At 59.0% G+C, this 16,559-nt stretch overlaps 1 protein-coding gene across 1 annotated transcript; it reads right to left on the reverse strand.

Annotated features, from left to right (window-relative positions):
- Positions 1-3,028: 3,028 nt before the first annotated feature.
- On the reverse strand, positions 3,029-11,615 carry SESN2 (sestrin 2). The gene is made up of 10 exons (XM_027904427.1): positions 11,532-11,615; positions 7,618-7,683; positions 6,689-6,886; positions 6,061-6,243; positions 5,592-5,801; positions 4,864-5,014; positions 4,587-4,702; positions 4,207-4,397; positions 3,598-3,742; positions 3,029-3,512 (listed from the first exon to the last, which is right to left on the reverse strand). Exons 1-10 carry the CDS (start codon positions 11,598-11,600, stop codon positions 3,426-3,428), a joined length of 1,416 nt encoding a protein of 471 aa, XP_027760228.1. The 5' UTR covers positions 11,601-11,615; the 3' UTR covers positions 3,029-3,425.
- Positions 11,616-16,559: the final 4,944 nt, after the last annotated feature.

Genomic DNA, 16,559 nt, shown 5'->3' on the forward strand with positions numbered 1-16,559 from the left:
GATTGTTTGTCCCCTCCATCTCCCCGGCGTGGGTTGGGGACCCCCTTGCACCCACCGGGTGCTGTCGCAGAGCAGGGGGTGCGGGGTGACCCCCCGAACGCCGGTGACAGCAGCTCGGGGACACATCCTGACCGACGGCTGCTCCCAGCCCTTCCCTGTCTGCTTCCTAAGGGCTAAAACGCTCCAGCGGCCATTTGAGGTGCCCAGAGCCCGCAGTTCCCCCGGGAGAAGCCCGATTTATCCCCAGCGAGGGCAGGGACTCGACGAGACCGTGACAAATCGTCACCCTAAATCCAAAGCAAGCGGCTTTTTACTTGCCGAGGGCTCGGAGCTTACGGACCCCACACCCTGCCAGGCTTTCCCACCGTGTCCCTGAGGATGGAGCTCGTTTTGGAGGGGCTTGTGGAGGGTCTCTGGCTCCCAGACCCCCCCGGGATGGCTCCTGGCACTGCACGGACCCCGAGGTGCCCACCAGGGGATGGGTTATGCAAGGGCTGGCACCGGGCACGGAGGGTGCCAGGGGATATTTTGGGCTCCATGGGCAGGACACATTCTGTTCTCGTGAGCTCAGCCAGTGATGGGGGCCGCTCCCTTCCCACCCACTGCCCAAAACCATCTTCCCACCCACCCAAAACCCTCACGGGGGTCCCCTGGGTGGCTCCAGGGCTCCACTGGGGGCACTGGGGCTCAGCTCCATCGCAGCCTGAGCTGGCCATGGCAGAGGCAGCCCCTGAGGAGCTGCTTTGTTTCCAGCCTGGATTTATCCCCTCCCACGGCAGAGGGTTGGAACGAGATGATCTTTAGTGTCCCTTCCAATCTGAACCATTCCACAGTTCTATGATTATCCATCTCCTGCCCATGCAGTGGATCCAGGTATCCACAGGGCAACGAGCTGCCAACACTCAGGGCATGGATATTCCTCCTCATCTCCAGTCCCACACAAACCCCTGCACCCCTGAGGGCAGCCCAGCCCCAGTAATGCCCATTTTCCAAAGCATTTCCATCAGCCTTAAAGTGCTCATTCAGCACTTATTATTATTATTATTATTATTATTATTATTATTATTATTATTATTATTATTATTATTATTATTATTTCCTATGGCTTTCCTGCATGTTAAACACCACCAACACATATTTTTTTAAATTGGGGGCAACAGTGGTGGAAAAAGAAAAAATTCAGTGGGATCATAACTCTCAGCTACAGGTGGGGAGGTTATTAACACACCTTCTGCCCTGCAGGACAACAGTGAAAGCTGCAGATAAATTATATATATATATGTGTAGACAAATTGCAGGCCTTGGTTATGCACAGGGTGAGGGATTTATTGGTTTATAATTGTGGCCAGCTGAAAAACCTGGTTTCACCAGACACATTGTGGTGAAAGTGCAGCAAAAAAAAAGGGGAGGTTCTCTCTTTTTTTTTTTTTTTTTTTTTTTTTTTCTTTTTAACAGCTCAGCCCTTCCCAGAGTGGCTTTGTGACCACAAACAGCACCTTCAGTCGAGGATCCCTTCCATTTGAACAAAATATTTGGGATGCCTCAAAGAGAGCCAGAAGGCAGCAGGAAAATTCCTCCCTGGACAGAATGTCCCTGTTGCCTTGACCCTTTCCTACAGCTTTGTCTTTGCTCCTCTGAGCTGTTTCAGCTCCCTGAAAGATGACTTCTTCCTCACTTCCTTGGAAAAAACCAACATGCAAATCCTCCAGCTGCACCAGGGTACTGAGACCCCATGGCCAGACCCCCCCATCTGGGTGGCAGAAAAGCCACCAGCGCTAAAAAAACTCTCAAAACACCCTAAAAATAGTGCCAGACTCACTTAAAAATAAGCTCAGGGTTGCCACTCCCAGTGTCTCCGGGGAATAACCCAAGGTTATGTGACAGAGGGCTGTCACCTGGCCCCCAGAAAACCCTCAGTGAGCCCCTTCCAGCCCTGCTGTCCCCCCTGTCCCTGCTCAGAGGTGGCTCCAGAGGGGCTCTGGATCCAGAGCCAGGATCCAGCTCCTCAGGCTGCAGGGCTGGCCCCTCCTCAGGGATCTTATCAGCAGCTTCCAGGGGCCGCTGCCCACGCCCTGATAAATTCTGGGCTGCACAGCACGGGGTTGGGGTGTCCCCAGAGCTGCTCCACCCCCCCGCAACACCATCCCAGCAGCAGGATCACACATCCCACGGAACACCCACCCTGGGATGAGCGTCCTGCCCCAAATTCCCAACTTCCCAGGAGGATGTCTCATCCAGAACAGGGTAGGAACAGTTGCCAGAAGGAGGGTGGACTGGAGTTGAACCCACCCCCCTCAGGCAAATAGGGAGTGCTCAGACCTCCCATTTTCCCCCCTTGGACAACACAGGGATGCTCCCAAACACTTCCAGAGCAGCAGGACCCCCTCCACCCCACTCCCCCATCCCCATACAGGATCAGCCCCTGGGCTGAGCAAGGGGAAAGGGAAAAAGGAGAAAGCATAAAAAAACCCCTAAAAATATAAATTAAATAAAAAACAACAACTTTATTTTTTCGAACAAGATCCGTAGCAAAGTCACTGGGGCATTTCTGTGCCCAGTCAGAAGTAAATACACCCAAAAAATATAGAAATAACTTAACTGGAGATACGATTAAACAGCCAAACCAAGGGTGGTGGTGCTGCTGGCCCTGGATCCTGCTCCAGCAGAGCCAGGAGTGGGGGGCTTTCCCAAAACAGACACCTCCCTGGCGACCAGCACCTCTGGGAATGCTCTGGCACATCTGGATAAAGCCATGGCCACTCCATCACCCTCACAGCAGGAGGGAGTCCCGTGTCCCAGCACAGCTCCCCAGCTCAGCCCCTCAAACCGGGGCAGTGGAGATGTGCAGAAAAAAAAAAAAAAAAGGGTGTAGAACACTCCACAAGCACCTCTCCCCTCACCCTACTCCTGCCCTGGCACCCAGGTTAAAGGCACTTCACATCCCAAATCACGGAGGATGAGGCAGAAAGGTGGGCAGGGGGTGTCAGGGCAGCCCCATCCCCACCAGCAGCTGCATCTGCCAGCACAACGAGACCCCAAAAAGCAGGAGCTTTGGCTCTGGCCCTCTCTGGCAGGGGGACAGTCCTCTCTGGCACAGGGCTGTGACACCAGCACAGCACCCACAGACACCCGAGTTTGGCTTCCTTCAGGCCCACCCCAAAAAGGCACAGAGCAGTGGGGCACCCCCAGCTCTGCCAGGGCAGCACAACAGGCTCTTCCCACCACTACTCCTCAGGGATCCCCCCTTTTCCAGGGAGAACGAACGGGGAAAGCCCCAACTTTCCTTCCACAGCTCCCTTCAGCGGGGAGATAACACTGCAGGCTCACTGGAACGGGGTGGCAGCTCCCCCCTGGGCTCCCCCCTGACCTGTGGGGCCCTTGGGGCAGGAGGAGGAGGAGGAGGAGGAGGAGGGAGCAGAGCAGGGTCAGGTCATGTAGCGGGTGACGGCGCGGAGGGCGTAGAGCAGAGCCGCCTGCATCCGAGCCTCTAGCAGGAGCAGGTTGATGTGCACCTGTGGGGAGAGGAGAGGGGGAGATCAGGGGGTGGGACCAGCACCCCCAAACACCTCACCAGCAGGGGAAGGGATCAGGCAGCACCTTCTCTGAATGCTTGAAGTGCCTCCAGAACTGGGTGTAGATCTGCTTGGTCGTCTTCTCCGGGTAACAGGCCACTGTCTTGATGTAGATCTTCAGGTTGCGCTCCAGGAGCTGGTTCACCTCCCCATAGTCGTAGTCGTCGTAGCTGGGGGGAGAGGGGAGGGGAGTGTCCTTCAGCCACAACCTCTGTGCACTCACAGAATCCCCAAATAGTTTGGGTTGGAAGGGATCTTAAAGCCCATCTCATCCCACGGGCAGGGACACCTTCCACTAGCCCAGGGTGCTCCAAGCCCCGTCCAACCTGGCCTTGGACACTTCCAGGGATGAGGAGTCCAAAACCAGGGATGGAGAGTCCACCACCCCTCTGGGCACCAACCTGTGCCAGGGCCTCACTTCCCTCATCACAGAGAATTTTGCACCTCCCTCATAATAAAAATTTCTTCCTAAACTGTCACCCCCCTGGGGTCCTTCTGGACCTCAGCTGAGCCCCACAACAACATCACTGTGCCTCAGTCAGGCAACAACCTGACCAAGACCCAGTCACTGGACCCACTCCCAGGCTCTTCCTAAGGCAGAGAACAATCTCCAGGCCAGGTTTTGGAGACCTACCGGATGCCGAAGACGCAGTGGACGTAGTTCCAGATGGCCCTGCGGAGCATGGAGGTGTCCACCCCGCAGTGCATGGCGATGGTGTTGTAGGTCAGGTTATAAACCACCTGGAACTTCTCGTCCAGCAGCTGCCCCACGTCCGGGTACAGGCGGTTGATCAGCGAGAAGCCGTGGTCCTCCCACGTGTAATCCTGGGGGATGGGGGGGACAGTGGGATTTCGTGGGGTCTCTCCCCCTCTAAGTTGGCCCCACAGCTCTCAGCATCTCGCTCAGCTCCAAGCCCTTCACCCACCCAGCTGCTCCCACGACTCCAACTGTCCCCCCACGCCAAGACAGGAGCTGTTCCCCAGCCAGCACCTCCCTCTGCCCTGAGCACCCACCTGGGCATGGAAGGTGGGGGGTGCCTGCTCCCCCCTCCGTGTGAAGTCCTTGTAGCCGAACTCGGGGTCCTCCACGAAGCAGCGGACGTGGGACTGCAGGGAGGGGTCCAAAATATCTGCAAGGCACCACCAGGCAGTGAGGTGGTGGGACCCCAGACAGAGCCAGCCCTGCACTGAGGGGCTGATCCTGCTCTCCCAGGCAGGTTCTGGCTCTTCCCCCTCCCCCTGGCCCACGTGGACCCTCTCCCCAGCCAGGTGCCCCCCTGCACCTCCTCACCTGAGGGAGGGACCAGCAAACTCTCCGTCTTTTCCAGCTCGAAGCGCGTCTCCATCTCCTCCTGTGTGACGCCCTCCTCCTCCAGCTGGTTTTCCTGCAGCAGCTTCATCCTCTCCATCAGCATCTCCACCTCCTGCATGGCGTCCTTGCCCTGGGGGGAGCACAGGGCAGGGTCAACCCTGGCCCTGCTCGAGCAGAGGGGCCCCCAAAACCAGCTCTGCTGGCACTTGGAGCAGCCTCAGGGCTGCTGCAAAGAGCATTTGCCTCTGGGTTTGTCCTGCCCAGACCTCAAGCAGCCCCCACGCTCCATCCCCAGGACTGGGAGGAGGGGGAAGCCTTGCAGAGGATGAGGGTGGACTCCAGGAGAGCTGGAGAGGGACTCTGGACATGGGATGGAGGGACAGGACACAGGGAATGGCTTCCTACTGCCAGAGGGCAGGGATAGATGGGATATTGGGAAGAAATTGTTCCCTGTGAGGGTGGGCAGGCCCTGGCACAGGTTGCCCAGAGAAGCTGTGGCTGCCCCTGGGTCCCTGGAAGTATCCAAGGCCTGGCTGGGGCAACCTGGGCTAGTGGAAGGTGTCCCTGCCCACGGCAGGGGGTGGAACAAGATGAGCTTTAAGGTCTCTCCCAACCCAAACCATCCTGGGATTCCCAGGAGAAGCCCCATAAAGCACCCAGCTCCCCACCACACCCTCCCACCCCTGCAAGGCAAAGCCCCCCCTTACCCCAGAGCCCCCCATGCTGTCCTCAGAGGCAGGGCTGCTGTCACTGTGGGGGGAGGGGGCCCAGCAGCCGTTCCCCCCATCCTGCTCCTCCTCGGGTTTGATGCCGCAGCCGAAGACGAAGGAGGCGAGCGAGTGGTAGTGGGTGAGGAGCACCAGGGCCTGCACCAGCTCTGCCAGCGACCAGCTGTCCTCCCCCGGCTTCAGCAGAGCCTGCAAGGCACAGGGAAGGTTGGAGAGACCCCCCAGCTTCCCCACTGAGCCCCCCAGCCCAGCCCAGAGCCGGGCAGACCCAGGGCAGGGACACAGGGGTGAGTTTGGGATGTGCCTCCCCTGCAGACCCAGGGGGTCACTCAGCCCCCAAGGGGTTAAACTTGGGGGTGGGTACAAACAGGGTGTGGCCCCCAGGGTCAAGCCCCCCCCCAGACAGTGTGTTTTGGGGGTGATCTGTGCTGGCAGCACCAGCCCTCACCTCGATGTGTTCCTTGGTGACGAGCCAGGGCCGGTGCGCCAGCAGCTTGTTGATCTCGTTGAGGTTGCGGAGCTTTTGGGGGGCACAGTGCAGGCCCTGCAGCCAGGCAGGGTTGCCCCCCACCTGCAGGAACTCCCCCATGTGCAGTCCCACCAGGTAGGAGCACTGGTGCCGGGCTGCTGCCTGCGGGAGAGCCGGGAGTCAGCCCCTAAAACCGGCCAGGGCTCCCCAGCCCTGATACAAACCCTCAGAGAAGCCAAGGCAGGGAGGCAATTCCCACTCCCATCCCTTCTGGAGGGATTTCCCTGAGGATTTGAGTCCAGACAGGGAGGTCTGACCCCCCCCCCCATCTATGCCAGTCCCCAGGGGCTCTGGAGGGAGGGGGAACCCTGGGTGGGCACCAACTCCAAAAGGGTTCATAAACCTTTGGGACACCCCAGATCAGAGGGGGCCCAACTGTAGGGTCCTAAATCCCTTCCTGCAGCAGTGCTGGGACCCCACCTTAACCCCCGGGACCTCAGATCAGGGAGGGGCTCATCTCTGAGATCCCAAATCCCTTCCTGCCCCCCAAGCAGCAGCGCTGGGACCCCCCAGAGCCCCCTGTGACCCCCAGCCCCCCCTTCCTCACCATGATGGCGATGTAGTGGCGCTTGTGGTAGGGCAGGGGCCCGTCCATGCGCAGCAGGAGGTACTGGGTCTTCCAGAAGCTGCTGAGGTACTGGGGGTGCAGCCCCATGACCATGGCCACGTGGTCCACCCTCCCCGCCGACACGAAGGCCTCGATGAGGAGCTGGCGCAGGCTGCTCTCCGCTCCTTCCCACGGGATCTGCGGGATGCAGAGAGCAGGGGAGGGCTGTGAGAGGCAGCCCCTCGCTCCTTCAACCCCACAACCTAAAGGGAGACACCCTCCAACCCCAGCAAGCAGCACCCATCCCCTTGCAGCAGATCCTCACCCCGCTGGGAGCTCCCTGCCTCCGGAACGGGCACCGCCGGTGGCTCCCGGTGCCTGCCTCCCCATTCCCATTCCCATTCCCAGGGGGCTGGGGGTGTCCAGGGGTGTCCATGCTGGATCCCGTGTGGCTCAGCCCGTGGGCTGGGTTGTTTATTTGGGCAGAGGAGGGCAGGAGATGAGGCTCAGCTCCCCCCCCAGTGTGGTGACGACACCACGGTGATATCTCTGCCCGGGGAGGGACCATCTGGGACACCCTCGTGGGAGCAGAGATAGGGCTGAGGGTGCCCCGGGGATTTGGGGGCAGAGCTGGGGTTTTTTTGGGAGGGGCAGGGCAGGAGTGGGCAGGGCCTTTGCATGACAAGGGATGGACAGCTGTGTCTGGATGAGTGGGGAAACTGAGGCACGGGCAGGGCAGGAAAACACCCGGGTGACAACACCAATCCCCCCCCAAACGACCCCCCCCGGGCTGGCTGACCCTTCCCCAGCACCCCACCAGACACTGGGAATTGGGGTGGGGCGTGGGAATCCCCCCTGATCACCCACCCAGGGCAGGGAGGGAGGGAAGGAGCCCCCACCCTACCCCAGCCCAGCCCCACTGCTCTTACCTCTGCCAGGGGGATGAAGGCGCTGGGTCCCTTCGCCAGCTCCCGGGGGACCTTGATCCCTGTCTCCTGGGGAGGAAGGAGCAGCCGGGAGTCAGCGGAGCCACCGAGTGTCCCCGCTGGTGTCACCGGAAGGGGTGACTCAGGCAGCCACCCCGCCGGGGCCACTGGCCCTCGCCCCCACAGCCCTTACGTCAGGCGGGCAGAGCCTGATGAAACCCGGCGGGGATGTTGCTCCGCTGCCGGAGGTGCGTGTGACACACCGGGACACGGGGCAGGCCGGCGGTGACACCGCCCCCTCCTTGGGAAAACAGGGAAAACCAGGGAAAAACAGGGAAAAACAGGGAGCGAGGGTCCCGCAGGGCGGAGGAGGGGGGGGACGGCAGCAGCACCGGGCACTGGGGTGGCAATGCCCAGCACGGCCACGGTCACTCTGACCCCACCCCAGCACAAAATATCCCTGAACATCACCAGCTTTCCCCCCTCCCCAAATCCAGTAACAAATTTAACTCAGAAACGAGCCCTGCCCCTTACAGGGGGCTTTCCACGCTCCAAGCACAGGGTTTAGATCCTTTCTGCCCTGCTCTCCTGCTCATCCCCCGCCCCATCTCCCAAGGGAAAAGCAAGTTTTCTATGCCATGTTTTCTCCAAACACCTGATTTCCCTCCTCTCTGCAGGCAGGTAGGTGCTGGCTGTCCCCAGTCAGGTGGCACAGGAGAGACCCTCTGTCCCCTGGGTCAGGGGGCATCCCACCAGGGTGCAAATTTGGGGAATTTCCTCTGCCTGAATCGCAGCAGCACCCAGAGGTGCCCAGAGCAGGCGGGGGGTGCAGCACCCACCCCCAAGAGCCAAAATAATCCCACAAAACACCTACAGAGGACCCAGAAATGAGCATGGAGAAGGGCTCAAGTGCTCTCAGCTCTGGGAAAGAGGGAAGGGGGCTGGGGCAGCGTCCCCCCAAATACAGGGGGGAAACCAGGACAGGGACATGGAAGCAGCAGCAGCAGCAGGAGGGACACTCAGCAGCTTCCTCCAGCCCACCCTCTGGATACAGATCCTGCCACGGAGGACGTGCTCAGGAATCCTCTCCAGCTGATGAAGAACCACCCTCCTCTTCCCCTTCCCTGCAGAAATCCCCCAGGCCCCTCCAGCAGCAGGGCCTGGGTGTGACCCACTCCCAAGCACCTCCAGGGGATGCTTGAGTGGGATCCCAGCACCAACCCAGGGGCTGGACCTGCCCATCCAGGGTCTCACCTCACCCTGGGATGCCCAGGAACACCCTGCTCCATCCCATGGACCCCCCAGCCCAGCCAGGGGGGAGCAGTGCCACAGAGAACCGGAGGCAGCAGCTGTGCCCGTGGTGTGGGACACAAAGCTCCCTCAGCCCATCCCAAGGGACACTTCATCCAGTGCCTGCTCCCTGCTCTGGGATCAGGAGACTCACACAGGGCACGCTGTGCCCACTGCTCACCCCACTGTCCCACCCTGGGGACACCCAGGGAACCCCAGCCCAGCCAAAGCCACCAAAAGAGGAAAATGAACCCTATCCCAGCCAAAACCAGGACACACCTGGATCCCTGCCAGCCCCCAGGACCCAAAAATAAACCACCATCCCCAGCAGGGTGAGGGGGGTGCTGCCCCAAACCCCCCTGAGGGGCAGCCGGGCTCCCACAGCACCCAGTCTGGGTGAACTGGCCAAGCACCCCACAGGGAGGGGCACCAGGGCACGACCCAAATCCCTCAGGAGATGGTGGGGGTGCAGCCTGGCATCCTCTCCTGAGCAGGGAAGGGGTGTGGGATGGCAGGAGGTGACAGGCAGCAGCTGTCACCGTGCCCACGCGCTGCCCACGAGCCGGGCAGCGGGACACGGCCCCGGGATACGGGCAGGGCAAAGCCGGGAGCACCCACATCCAACGGCTCCCGTGGGATGCTCCCGCCCTGCGTCACCACGGAAGCACTCCAGGGGCACGGCAGGAACCTGCTGCTCCAGGCGCTGAGCTGGCTCCGTGCTGACTCAGCGTTTGGGGACAGGAGCTGCTCCAAAAGCTCCGAGAGCGTCCCTGGGAAGGGACAGCAACAGCGAGAACCCGGCACGGCAAATCCACGGGACAGACAGCAGCATTCCAGCCGGCTGGAATTCCAACCCCGACGGCAGGGAGGAGCCGAGGAGCCCGGAACCAGCCCGAGGCTTTTCGGTGACAGCTCAGGGTGACCTTTGAAGGTGTTTTTAATCATCCCCTGCAGAGGCTCCTCGTGTTTTGCTGCATTAAGCAATCCCGGGGGGTGCTGTGGTTTAACCCTCCCCGTGCCGCCTCTGGATAAGGGATCTCCTCCTGCTTCCACTGGTGGGGAATCACGTCATGGAATGGTTCAGGTTGGAGAAGCCCCCTAAGATCACCGAGTCCAACCCAGCGCTGCCAAGGCCACCACTAATCCACGTCCCCAAAGTGCCACATCCACACATCTGTGGTGGGAAGTGATCCCACCACTTCCCTGGGCAGCTGTGCCAGGGCTGGACAACTCTTTCCATGAAGAATTCTTCCTGATATCCAATCCCGACCTCCCCTGGTGCAACCAGAGGCTGTTTTTTCCTGATATCCCATCAAACTGGAGGGGAACTGAGGCTCGGGGTGCTGTGCCCTGCCCAGGGCACACAACCTGCTCCCAGGCTGGCACAGGGCAGGCAGAGGGTCTTCCAGGGGAAGGAGATAATCCCCCAGGAGGGGGAAGATGGGTGTGCTGAGCACTAAACCCCCCTCCCCAGGCTGGTGCCAGGTGTGGGGAAACCATCCCTGCTCAGCTGAGGTTAAACAAACACCATCACAGGAACGCAACCGAGGCACCTTCACGGGCAGTGGGAAAGCCCCAGATCCATGGAATTGCAGTGGTACCTGCCAGACGTTTCTGGCCAAGGTTTAGGGCATCCCTGACACCCCCAGCCTCACCCCTGTCTGCTCCAGATTTCAGGTTTTGTCTCATGCCAGGACAAGTGCTGGAGTGACCCCCCTGCTGATTGTTCCCTGGGGTTTCTCCCACTCCCTATCCCGGCATTTCCAGCCTCCAGCCCGTGTCGGGAGTGACCATCCTGCAGTGACATGGCTGGGGGGCCACCAACTCCCTCCGAGCTGCAGAGCAATCCCGCTGTCCCTGGGGAAACCTGGGGGAAGGGGGAATGCAGGAGCAACAGGGAAAAAAAGTGTGTGGGGTTTTTTTTGTTTTTTTTTTGGAGAGGGGAAAATAACTCTCGCAAATAGAGGCAATTCCCAACTTTTCAGGACACTCAGGATGTTGTGGGACTGACACTGCAGACCGCTCTGGTTGCCTGGGAGGGTCAGGGAGATCGTGCAAAGCTCCACCGACACCCCAGTTTTCCACACCGGTCTCCAAGTGCACAAGCCCTGGGCGATGCCAGACACTTCCAGAATGTTTGGGTTAAGAGGGACGTCAGAGATCCCATAACCGGCCCAGGAACAGCAGCACGAGCCAAACAACGGGACAGAACGCCCAGAGCCCCTCCATCCTCCTGCCAGCCCCCCACCACTCACCCCGGCGGGCACGTCCCATCACCCCCCCCGCCTCAGTTTCCCTTTGTCCCCGGCTCTGCCCTGCTCCCACACACATCCCAGCTCCCGGAGGGATCGGCGACACCAAAACTTCCTTGCCCGGCCCCCCAGTGCTCCCCCAAGAGTCTGGGGGTGCTCCCAGCACCCCCCACCCCCCACCATTTCCAGCCTCCCGCATCCCGGCCGGTCCCTCGACGTGTCCCGGCTTGTCCCCTCCCTGCAGCCGGCCGGGGGTGGGCACTGTCCCCGGGCGGGGAGGGGGGACAGCAGCGATGCTCAGGGGGACACCCCCAGCCCCTCCCGGGTGGGCTGCCCCCCCCCCCCCCGGGTATCCCCACGGGAGCTCTTCCTTACCTGCCCGCCCCGCCTGGTCCCGCGGACCCGATGCTCCTCCAGGGGACACGGAGAGCCGGCCACGAGCATCGCGGCGGGGGTGGGCGGTGGGGAGACCCCTGGAGACCCCCAAAAAAACCCCCAAAATCCCCCCCGGACACCCCCGGGCTGTGCAGCGACCCCCGGACCCCGCGCCCGCCCCGCTTACATAGGGCGGGTGATGGACACGCCCCCTGGCGGCCTCCACCAATGGGAACGCGGGGGCGTGACCAGGGAAGTCCGGCGGGCCAATGGCAGCGTAGGGGCGGGGTCAAGGCACAGGCATCAGGTCAACCCGCAGCCGCCAGCGGGAGCTTCCCCCGCCCGCGGGACAGCCGGGAGTCCTGGAATTGTCTCCTGCGGGCAAAGGGAAAAGAAAACTGGTGGAAATCCCCTCTGCTCCGCCCAGAGAGAGCGGAGCTCACACCTGCAGAGCTGTCTCCGGCCCCGTGGACCGGCATCAGATTGACCCGGAGCTGCTGGAACGATTCCAGAGGAGGCCATGGAGATGCTCCCAGGGCTGGAGCCCCTCTGCTCTGGAGCCAGGCTGGGAGAGCTGGGGGGGTTCACCTGGAGAAGAGAAACTCCAGGGAGACCTGAGAGCCCCTTGCAGGGCCTAAAGGGGCTCCAGGAGAGCTGGAGAGGGACTGGGGACAAGGCATGGAGGGACAGGACACAGGGAATGGCTTCCCACTGCCAGAGGGCAGGGATAGATGGGATATTGGGAAGGAATTCCCTGTGAGGGTGGGCAGGCCCCGGCACAGGTTGCCCAGAGAAGCTATGCCTGCCCCTGGATCCTTGGAAGTGTCCAAGACCAGGTTGGACGGGGCTTGGAGCATCCTGGGCTGGTGGAAGGTGTCCCTGCCCATGGCAGGAGGTGGAACAAGATGGGCTTTAAAGTCCCTTCTATCCCAAACGATTCTGAGATTCTGTGAAATGGAGCAGGAGGACCCTGCACACCTTCCCAGGCAGGTTCTATGCCCTGTCACAGAATCACAGAATACCCTGAATTGGGAGGGACCCACCAGGGTTGTGAAGTCCAACTCCTGGCTCTGCACAGGACAACCCCAAAATTCCCACCTCTGCACACCAGGGAACAAATCCCCCTCCAGCCACCTCAGTGCTCCCTGCCATGGAACAGTTTGATCAACCCCATGCAGAGGAGCCCCAAGAATTGAGCAGCTTTCCCTTCCCAGCCTCTGGAAGGTCCCAGCCCAGCTCCTGTCCTTTTGGATAAACTCCAAGCTCAGTGAAAGAGTCATAGAATCCCAGAATGGTTTGGGTTGGAAGGGATCTTACAGCTCATTTTATCCCACATCTTCCACTAGCCCAGGTTGCTCCAACATGGCTTTAAAAAAAAAAAGAAAAAAAAAAAGGTGAAAAGGAGAAAAACAAGAAACATAAAGAAAAAAAATTGAAAGACAGGGAGAAAAAAATCCACCCCCACAAGCAGGGGCAGCCCCAGACACAGCACTGCTGCCACTCTGGTGCTGCCTGACAGCCCGACACGGCAAAGTCCAGCAAATGGGAATTGCTGCACAAACAACTCCGGCTTTGCCTGGCAACAGCCTCCTCCAGCTCTGCCCCAGCTCCTGCCAACAAAGGGAACGTGTCAGGGCCCCGTGGCCAGCACAACCACAGCAGCCCCTGCGGGGAGGGAGCACATCCCAGTTTCAGATGTCCCTGGTCACTGCTCCTCGTCCTTGTCCCCTTCCCGGGGCTATTTTTAGGGTGTTTTGCAAACACCAGGGTGTTCTTCGAGGGTGTTTTGCACCGAGGGCGTGGGGTCTGTGTGGCTCTGGCCACCCCTGGGTTTCTGCTCCTGTTCTGCCACCTGTGTCACTTCAGAGGTAGTTTGGGGGTTTCATTGCAGCTGCTCTAGGGGGGACCCAGCCCTGCACTGCCCTGGGGCTGGAGGGGCTCCTGCAGCCTCTGCCACCTCCATCCAGCTCCAGCAGCAGCTCCTTTGGCCCTGGACACAGAGAAGCTGTGGCTGCCCCATCCCTGCAAGTGTCCAAAGCCAGGTTGGACAGGGCTTGGAATGACCTGGGCTGGTGGAAGGTGTCCCTACCCATGGCAGGGGGTGGAACTTTAGGGTCCCTTCCAACCCAAACCATTCCAGGATGATTCTGTGATTCCCCCTGAAGCCGCAGCTCTGTGTTTGCTCTGGCTGAACACGTCAGCCTGGAGTGGAAAATCCATCTCTTCCTCTGCAGCACTGAAGGTAACACAGTGTAAACAAAGCGGGGGGGGAAGGGGGGCTGCCTTTTTTTCCCCCTTTCTTCTCCCCCCCTAAAAAGCTCTGGCTGTGAGGGGGACAGGCTGAGATGAACCTGGGGACCCCAGGGCTGGGGCAGGGTGTCAGGCCATGATCCAGCTGGAGATGCTGCCAAGTATTTAATACAAAAATATCCCATCAGAAGACACGGAGGGCCGTGCCAGGAGGATATTTATCCCTGTGTGCTCAGCAGGGGCAGGAGGGGCTTAGCAGGGCTGGGTGGGCACTAACCCATGTCTCCAAGTGCCACATCCACATGGACTCCACCACTGCCCTGGGCAGCTGTGCCAGGGCTGGACAGCCCTTTCCATGGAGAAATTTTCCCTAATATCCAACCTGCCCCTCCCCTGGAGGCCATTCCCTCTCCTGCTGTCCCTTGTTCCCTCAGAGCAGAGCCCGACATTCCCCCCCAGCTCCCCCCTCCTGTCAGGGAGTTGCAGAGCCAGAAGGTCCCCCCTGAGCCTCCTTTTCTCCAGGCTGAGCCCCCCCAGCTCCCTCAGCTGCTCCAGCCCCTTCCCCAGCTCCCTTTCCTTCCCTGGACACACCAAGTCCACCTCAAGTCCTTTTCCCACCACCCTCACTCAGAGCACTTCTCCTTCTGTCCCACTCTGAGCTCATTCCTCCAGGAAATACAACCGCAGGAAGGTTTTCCACACTGCTAATTCCCAGCCAGGCTCGTCACAATATTCACAGAAAAAGGGTGGCAAGGGAGAGGCAAAACTTCCTGGAGGACAAACCCGAGACCCTGTTTCCAGAAACAGCAATCCTGGGAAACACACTCAGCAGCAGGTAATTATTTAGGGATTGACAGTGCCCGGGTCATCATCCTGCTGACTGGACAAGCCTGGTGCTCCAGGAGGGCTAAACAGGAAGGGAAGGCCGATTGCTCAAGGTGTGTCACCTCAGAGCAAGGTTGGCTGGGGACAACTCCTGCCTCTTGTCACCAGCCAGCAGTTTTGGGCAGCCCAGACTCCCCAGCCTCAACTGGGCTGGAAGAAGGAAGCCCAGAGCAATTGTGGGCTGGAGAAGGGAATTGGAATCATGAAATAGCTCAGGCTGGAAAAGATCTTTAAGATCATCAAGTCTAACTGCCAAGGCCACCACTGTCCCACGTCCCCAAGTGCCACATTTAAAAGTGCTTTTAAACCCCTCCAGGGATGGGGACTCCACTCCTGCCCTGGGCAGCTGTGCCAGGGTTGGACAACCCTCTCCATGGAGAAATTTTCCCTAATACCCAACCTGAACCTCCCCTGGCACAACTCGAGGCCGTTGCCTCTCCTTTCCTCCACAGCTGCCCCGTTTGGAGCTGTGGAGGGTCGGTGATTCCCAAGGCAGGGAAGGCAGATGGACGTGGCTTTGGCAGCACAAACACATTGCAAGCAGTGGTTCGCACTGGTTTGTACTGGTGAGTGATCCCTGTTGCTCTGGGAATAGCAGCTGTTATCCCCATGTGCTCTGGGAGCTGGGTATGGGGAAGGAGGGAGGTCACAGCCAAAACACCTTTGGACTCCTGGGCCTCTGAAGGTTTTCTTGGAAGAAGACAAAGGGCAGCCAACTTTTCTTCAGGGAAATCTCATGGAAAGAGGGCAAAGCTCCACAACAGAGGAGCAGATCTCACTGGCTGCGGCAGCTGGACCCTCTTACCCAGATCAGGAGCAACACTGAACATTTCCCATCCCTAAAAACCCCAGTTCCTCACTTCCCTCACCTCTGGGACGAGCCTTGTGCTCTCCTCTCCTGCCTCAGCCACCAAACACAAGCCACTAAAAACTTTAAAAGATTTGAAAATCCTCAGTGTTGGTTTTTTTAAAGACAGCTTTGAAGCCTGTTGCCCCCCCAGACTGTGCTGCCTGAGCCAGCACTCCCAGAAACCCCAGGAACTGGGGAGGAGTGGAAGGGAGAGTGTTTGTGGGTAATTAGCAGCTGGTTAAATGGGTTTAATTCTGCTGCAGGTTCAATCCTGCTGTGGGTTCAACCCTTCTGTCAGGCTGCAGAAGAGTTTATATTCATTTCCACACTAAAGTTTCAGATCCTTGCCCTGGGCCCTGCAAGTTTGGAAAGGAGATATTTATTCAAGTAATTACTTAAAATAAAATAAAATAAAATCTAATCCTCCTGCTTGGCAGAGCTCAGGAAATGCTTTGCAAGAGGGTTTTGTTGTGCCCTGAAAACCCAACCACCTCCAGCTCCCCAGGGCAGCACTTTGGAGCTTCTGGATCTTCAGGAAGGATTTCTGCTGGAAGCAGGGGAGGGGCAGCCAAACCTCAGCTCATGGAATGGGGGAAAAACACTGACCAAAAACATCGGGTTCACTCACCTCACGTCTTTAAAAAGAAACAACTCCCTTATCCTCACGTTTTGTTTTTCCTGCTGCTCTTTCCCCGCTCTGCCTTTGTGCGCTGGGGGAAGAAAACAGGGAATAAATCTTGGATACAGCTGGATGGGTCCTGGGAAGCTGGGATGTAACCAAGTAACGGGGCTCCTAGCAACAGGCTTGATGGGAGGATTTAAAGATAGAAAGAAAAGTAGGAGCAAAGCAAACAATGGGGAAAAATGCCGACTCCTTCCTGGATAAATCAGCTCCAGGCAGGGGGAAAAGATGCTTTGGTTGCTTTGTTTTTCCATTCTTTTAGTTGTTTGTTGTTTTTTTTTTTTTTTAAAAAAGCAAGCAGAAATTAGGAGCCACAGATGAAAGGTTTTGATTTGTTTGTTTTTGTTTTTGTTTTTTTTTT

The sequence above is a fragment of the Empidonax traillii genome, unplaced genomic scaffold (genome assembly GCF_003031625.1).
Source record: "Empidonax traillii isolate 1590-97213 ecotype Southwest subspecies unplaced genomic scaffold, ASM303162v1 scaffold1059:size195157, whole genome shotgun sequence".
Lineage (NCBI taxonomy): Eukaryota > Metazoa > Chordata > Aves > Passeriformes > Tyrannidae > Empidonax > Empidonax traillii.